At 38.5% G+C, this 6904-nt stretch overlaps 1 protein-coding gene across 1 annotated transcript in view; it reads right to left on the reverse strand.

The window, feature by feature from the left end:
- Positions 1–2307: 2307 nt before the first annotated feature.
- ubap1 (ubiquitin associated protein 1) overlaps positions 2308–6904 on the reverse strand; it is an 11942-nt gene continuing 7345 nt past the window's right edge. The window contains exons 5-7 of the mRNA XM_056446755.1: positions 6193–6351; positions 5989–6090; positions 2308–3280 (exon numbers count right to left, since the gene is read on the reverse strand). Coding sequence (XP_056302730.1) covers positions 3140–3280; positions 5989–6090; positions 6193–6351 — 402 coding nt within the window. The 3' untranslated portion in view covers positions 2308–3139. The remainder of the gene's footprint in view (positions 3281–5988; positions 6091–6192; positions 6352–6904) is intronic.

Genomic DNA, 6904 nt, shown 5'->3' on the forward strand with positions numbered 1-6904 from the left:
CTCCATGGTGGCGATACAAGCAAGAGTGCCAACTGCTCCTGGACACAATCTCAGTATTATAGTGACAGTGACAGCCACACTTAAAGAAAAAAAGGACATTAAGTTTAATCATACAGCAGTCCGTAATGACATTAAATAAATCTAAACATTTGAAATCACATTTAAGATAAACAGATGCCTGTATCAAGAAAAAAGCCCCCGGATGTGTTCTACCTGTCCATCAGGTTCTCTGGCTCTACATCAGGACGTTTCCCCATTTACAATCAGAACAATAGATCTGCATTTGGGTGCTGACTCATTATGCTCCAGAAGGATCTCTGTCAGTGTGTTCGCTGTACTTCATTCAGCCTTTTCTAGTCGAACATGTTTACTTCTTTCTTGTGAAGCATTTTTCTTGTAATGAAACCAGTGAGTCTCTTAAAATCTGTCACAAACACATGTGGGTCATATTTCACCTCAAAATCAACTGAAAAATATCCGATTTCGCAAGTTTAATTTCTACTTCTAAATCAAAAATTGTATTTAATATAAATTTAAATAAAAATGAATTAGTTATTTTAAATTAAAACATGCAGGTCATGTTTTCACCACAAAATCAAGAGATAAATAAGAATTTTATTGACAATCTCTCCCTATAAATGTATGTATATTCTCACACCAATACTAATGAAAAAAACATTTACAGTGCATAAGACTTTATTTTATTCATACAGAACACACAGTTTAATATCTTAGTCTTTTGGGGTGGAATATAACCCAGATATTTGTTTTCCTTGACATTCAAGAGGTCAAGAAAAGTTAGTGTCACAAGCAAAAAGTTAGACAGTGGACCTGCATTTAATCCCAAAGGTTCTTCTGGAGTCAGATAAGTTAATCAGTAAAGATATCCTCAGTTTCCTGCATTCATCAAGCGAGGAATCCTGTATCTCATGTTTGAGCAAACAGACTAATCCAATATGAGGTAATGTGGAGACACACAGGATTCCTCCAGTGAACAAAAATCAAGGCCTTCTTAAAAAAGATCTAATAGCCCAAAAAATGTGGCACAATCATTCAGTCTCACCTCCTTTTATTGCACAACTATCAGCTACATGGTTTATCCATTTGGAGTCAGTGTGATTTAAAACTAAACTACCTGACAAACGTCTAGTCACTTATCCAAGTTATAGGAACAAATAATAACTTGACTTCTTGATCATTTGGTATCAGAAGTGGCTAATATGAAAAGCCTCTAGATTACGCTTACTTTACCTAAATAAAATATGATCATACCTTGATTTTTAATTATCTTAGGACAGTAAGGTCTGACTTTTAGACAAAAGTCTTGTCACTTACAGAAATAATGTCGAGTATTAATGTAGAGAAAAGAATTAATATTGTGTATGACTCTGATTGGAGGACTGCATCCATACATCTCTGCAATAACTCAAATATTGAGTCATTAATAAAGTCATCTGGCAAAGGAAGCGTTCTTTAGATTCATCTTCAATGCCTCCTCCTCATCTTGTTACCTGTCTTATCACCTCAGGCTGTTAATGTAGCCATCCACTCTGCTGATGTCTCACTCGCCCCCATACTGAATGTAACCCCAAACCATGATTTTTTTTCCTTCACCAAACTTGACAGATTTCTGTGAGAATCTTGGGTCCATTAAGTCTTCTGCAGTATTTGTGATGATTGGGATGCAGTTCAACAGATGATTCATCTGAAAAATCTCCCTTCTGCCACTTTTCCAAATGATCAACTAGAAGTCAAGTTATTATCTATTGCTCTCAAAACTGGGATCGACAACAGGACTTCAGGTAGTGTTTATATTTATGAAAGAAGTTATGCTCATGATGTATTAATTTGATCAAAAATGTCATTAAAATTGTCAATAACCTTTGCATTTTAATATATTTTAAATTTTCAGCAGTTTGTAGTGTCACACTGTCCTTTAGAAATCATTTTGATATGCTAATTTGATACTAAAGAAACATTTCTAAGCATCAGTTGTGTGGCTTAAAATTATGAATTTAAAAAATTCATACTATATTTACTAATGTAATACTAATTTAAAAAATTATGGTAACTATGAAACAATTTTGTCCATAATGATGAATATACAGAACATTATAAAGATCTTAAATGTCAGTTTCGAGCGTTTCAAATCCCACTTTACTGAATAAAACAATCTCTTATTTAAATAAAATTAAAATCAAGCTGAATCCAAAATTGGAGTGGAACTGTACCTCCATATATCTACACCTTAGTATTTTTCAATGAATTACAGAACTCATATTAATGCGTTAACCTCATTACCGTGTGTTCATTTCCTCAATTTCTTTATTACAGATGGAAACAGTGTATCTTTACAGATCTTTAAATATGCTTATATTAACATCTGTGATTCAGTGTGCCTGTGCAGTATTCGCATGTCAATTGTTTGAAAATGTGGCGACTCAATCTACCCTTGCCAATTTCTCTTGCCAAATGCGTTCAATCCAGTGCGAAAGCCAACTGGGGGTAAAAACAAAAAAGACTGCACTTTTGTTCTTACATAAAGGTGATTAGTTCTGTTAAAGCAGTTACTTATTGTAGGGCAAAGAAACACAATGCCAAAAAAAAGAACGAATGAAGGAAAAGTGTTTCCGCCTGTCAAACATAAACGACAAGTGAATAAACAAACAGCAGAGACAGAATTGAGAGAGAGAGAGGGCACTTCTGTGGGGTCTCTGCTCTGCCATGGGTTGTGTTTACGAAGGTTCAGGTTTCAGTTTGAAAAGCCTGCGTCCAGCAGCGGGAGATGGCAGCGTTATAGCTTCGAGTGTAGCAAAAACTGCGGCTCCACTCAGTTTTGTTTTCTCCAGCTCCACCCACTCTAGCCTGTCACCATGGCAACAGAGAGCCAATGTCGATTCTCGGAGGAGAGGTTGGCTCCTCCCACTCGTTACCATTCTAAGATCACTTAATAGACATACAGCTGAGGAGGGATGGATGCACCGGCGGGTGGTGCGGTCAATCCCTGCCCCAAGAGGTATATCTTTATTAGGGAACAAAATCAGCTGTCTTGTCAAAGAGAAGAGAAATCACCCCCATCCACAGCCATGACCCCCCCCCCTTCTGAGGGTCGGCTCTAGATGGGGAGACTCTCTGTGGCTCAGCTCGCAGTCGCTCGGGCCATCAGATCCTCCAGTGCTTTGTCCTGGTCATTATTGTGCACAAGCAGTACCTCTTTAATAGTGTCCCTCTCAAAGCCCATTTCCCCAAAGCGGGACATCAGCTGCAGAAACTCCAGAGCCTGTGGGGAGACAATGTTAAAGATATTTAAGTACCCAAATGAAGGTGGAGCCCCAGAGCCACTCCTACATATTACATAATTGCCACTGACTTTTATCAAAGACTGTAGAATACACAAGACGCGTCACTCTCATAGTTTTGAATGGGCAAAGGTGTAACAGTCAATATGGTGAATGAAACCCCGCCTACTAGTACAGGAGCCAATCATCGATCACTATAGGCTGACGTTTTGCCGAGGACAAAGCTCAGACCAAACATGTGCTTTTATGAGAGTTTAGTGGTCAACAAATGGACCAGAATCTCAGCAGTCCTTGTTCACAGATATAGGAAATACATCCATATAAAGCTTAAAATTTGTACTTTTATGTGAACCAACTACACTTGAGAACAAAAGATTTTTGGTTTTGTAATCTATTTTGTATCAAAAAACGGGAGGTAGTCTGTCCTGTCAAACGCACATCACATGAAAGTAACTTCTCAAACGCCCAAAAACTTGTAAACAAAGAGTCACTGTCATTTCTGGAGGAGATTCACCATCAAGACCAAGTTGTGGATTACTTCAGAAGACCAGCATAAATCTGAGGATCATCATCCAGAGGATGATAATATGTAGAACGGCCATAAATGAGGTTGGTGTCGTGATCTCGTTATTTTCGAGTGTGCATGCGCATTAGCTTTGGCAACCTGAAAACATGTTGATTTTGTTTGATTCTAACGTTTATAAACTAAACTTAGGAGACAGTTGTTGCTTTATTGTATTGGTGATTTAAAATAGAATTTGATGTTTCCCCATTCAGACAGAATGCCCAAGAATAGTGCCCGAGAGGTGCTCCAAAAATGGCCGCAGAGTGAAATGACTTGCCTTAAAGGGACTGTAGCTTTTATGCAAAGTTTGCTTTAGCAAGTTTTTTTAAACTACGAATACAATTTTTTTGCCCTAATTTAGTATGAAATGACGTCACACCAGCTATGTGGATTTTTTTTATCAATGTTGAACAATTGTGAATTTGAAAAAAAAGAATTAAGATCGTTTGATGAATTTAAAAATTAATTTATTAAATGTTATGAAAGCCTTTACTGTGGCTTGATCATTTTAATGCAATGCAATTAAATCCTCAAGCTTTCAAAAAAAAAATGCTGTTCAACATTTTGGTATGATGTGAAGTGCTGTTTACACTAATGTCCTTCTGAACAAGACAGCAGATACTGCCCCCTAATGCATAAAGACATGTCCTCTAGTGCAGGCGCAGAACGCACGTGCTTGAATCAGTTGGCAGCCTTCAGTTTGGCATGTTCACAAGCAGCTTTGTTAGTTGATTTTCGTCTATGCTAGTTGTTTGGCATCGGCTTGGTGTGTCCCAGCCCTATGTTTTGTTATGATTACACCAAGCATCAACAGTACTCCAGTATCTTTGACCAATGAAAATATAGCGTTTTGAAAATGCTTAGGTTTTATTTTAGAAATGCCATGGTTCCATTTCAGTACACAGATTGAAATGCAAACTTTTGAATAGGGTGTGGCTATCATCCATCAATCTCTCATTGGCACCTCTCACATGACAATTACACAAGTGGTATACAGCAAGTACATATGTTGGCAAAACATGTGCACCCCCAGTAAGCGTAAATGTATCATGCATTCAGGCTGTATAGTGTGTACAGTGATTATTTTGTTGAAATGCAATAACAGTGTCAGTCAGGACCAGGAGCGTTTTTATTAAAAACCCAGCTTCCAAGAGTTCACTTAGCTGATGATTGATTATAAAGCTGATTTGGCATGCTGTCCCAGGAGAGAGCCCTGAGCTCATAAGATCCTCGAGCCCGGGGCTCCTTCCCATTTGCAAGGCGAGAGGGACATTTGAGCTCAGGTAGATCTAGAGAACTCCCCTGCTGTAGTAGCTAATGAACGGATAGTGATTGCTCTTAAGAAATAACTAGGACCACATCTATGGTGCCAATTTGGATATGTCAATTAACTTAAGTTGCATGTTTTTGGACAGTGGGAGGAAACTGGGGGACCCGTGGAGAACCCATGCGAGCAGGAGGAGAATGTGTAAACTCCGCACAGAAACGTCGGCTGGCTTGGTAAGGAATAAAACCAGTGACGTTTTTGCTGTGAGGCAACAGTGCTAACCACTAGGTAACAGTGCCACCCATCTAAGAAGGAGAAGCAGTAGGGGTGAAAGGGGGCATTCTTCAAAACGAAGATGGCTGCTATATGGAACTTTAGGGTATTTATAGTGGCTTAGGAATTGTCTGATTGGTGAATCATAAATTGGATAATGCGGGACCGGTCGCAAGCAATCATAAACACGTGATCCTCTCGAAATTTGTTGATAAATAAACTTCACTTAAAACAAAAACGCAATAGAGTGTGATCAAATACAAATTTACAATTAACCTTTTAATAAAACCATGGTTATAATATGATTATGAGTTAATGGTCATTTCTTTCCTTTACATAGAACTCTAATATCAGTTACTATGCAGTTAACTACCTTCAGTTAACTATTTCATTTTCAAAAACAACAGAATCTATGAGGATGTCAGACAGCACAAACTCTTTAGTAGCTTACATGAAAGCCTATACTTCTTTTTTCAATAATTCCTATATAGGATCAGTGTTTCCAAACACATGAAAACCAGCATACACGCAAATACATACTCAAATTTGTCCACAGACTAAATTAAAGTTTGTGGTTCACCAACCTTCTCCTCTGAGCCCTGATACATCTCTAAACACTCCTCCACAGCTGTCGCGTCGAAGCCTCGATCACACAGTCGACTGTGAGTAAACAGGTATTCCAGCACCTATAAATGAGTCAAATAGCAGAACTGAATAATTAAAGGGTCTCATTCAATTATTTACAAATACATCAGCATCACAGACAGTTAATCAGTCTAAAAAGAGACCTGCTCCACATTCTGTCCTTGTCTCTGCATGGCTTTGAGAACACCCTCATAGGAATAACCCATGCCCACAATGGTCTCCACACACTGTCGCTCGCTGGGAGAGAGGCTGAGAAGGGTCGTGCCAGCAGGTGGATGGCTAGTCACGGTGACGGGGTTTGACTGAAAAGATGTTCAAGAGAAAATTAGATCAATTGCAATCCACAAGAGACAGTAGTCATACATAGTTTAATTCTTTACCTCAAAAATGATGATAAGGGGGCAGATTATAGTTTATTATAGCGCGTGAGCAGAGCGTGTTTATTCGGCGTCCATGTAAACAGATTTGAGCTTTCATACCGCATGCAGCAGCAGCGCGTCAGTGCGAGGCGTGAGCGACGCTGAAGCAGCAGTGCTGCGATAGTTTTGGCGCTGGGTCTATTTTTGTCACACTGCTCATGCTCAATTAAAGTGACAGTGCATTGATAATGACCAAAACACATTGAATGACAGTTAAAAGTAGCAATTTTACCCAATAAATGCGTTAATAATATCTACTGATTTATATTTAGTCAATCAAATAAACTTAAACGATTAAAAACTGCAACAAACATGTAATTAGGCCCGAACTACAAAACCAAATGTAAAACAATTTTAGTATCTGTTTTGCTTAAGTTGCACACTAGTGTTGCAGGAGAGGGGAAATGGAAAGTGGCCCCTTTAAGACTGCTGACTG

The sequence above is a fragment of the Danio aesculapii genome, chromosome 21 (assembly GCF_903798145.1).
Source record: "Danio aesculapii chromosome 21, fDanAes4.1, whole genome shotgun sequence".
Lineage (NCBI taxonomy): Eukaryota > Metazoa > Chordata > Actinopteri > Cypriniformes > Danionidae > Danio > Danio aesculapii.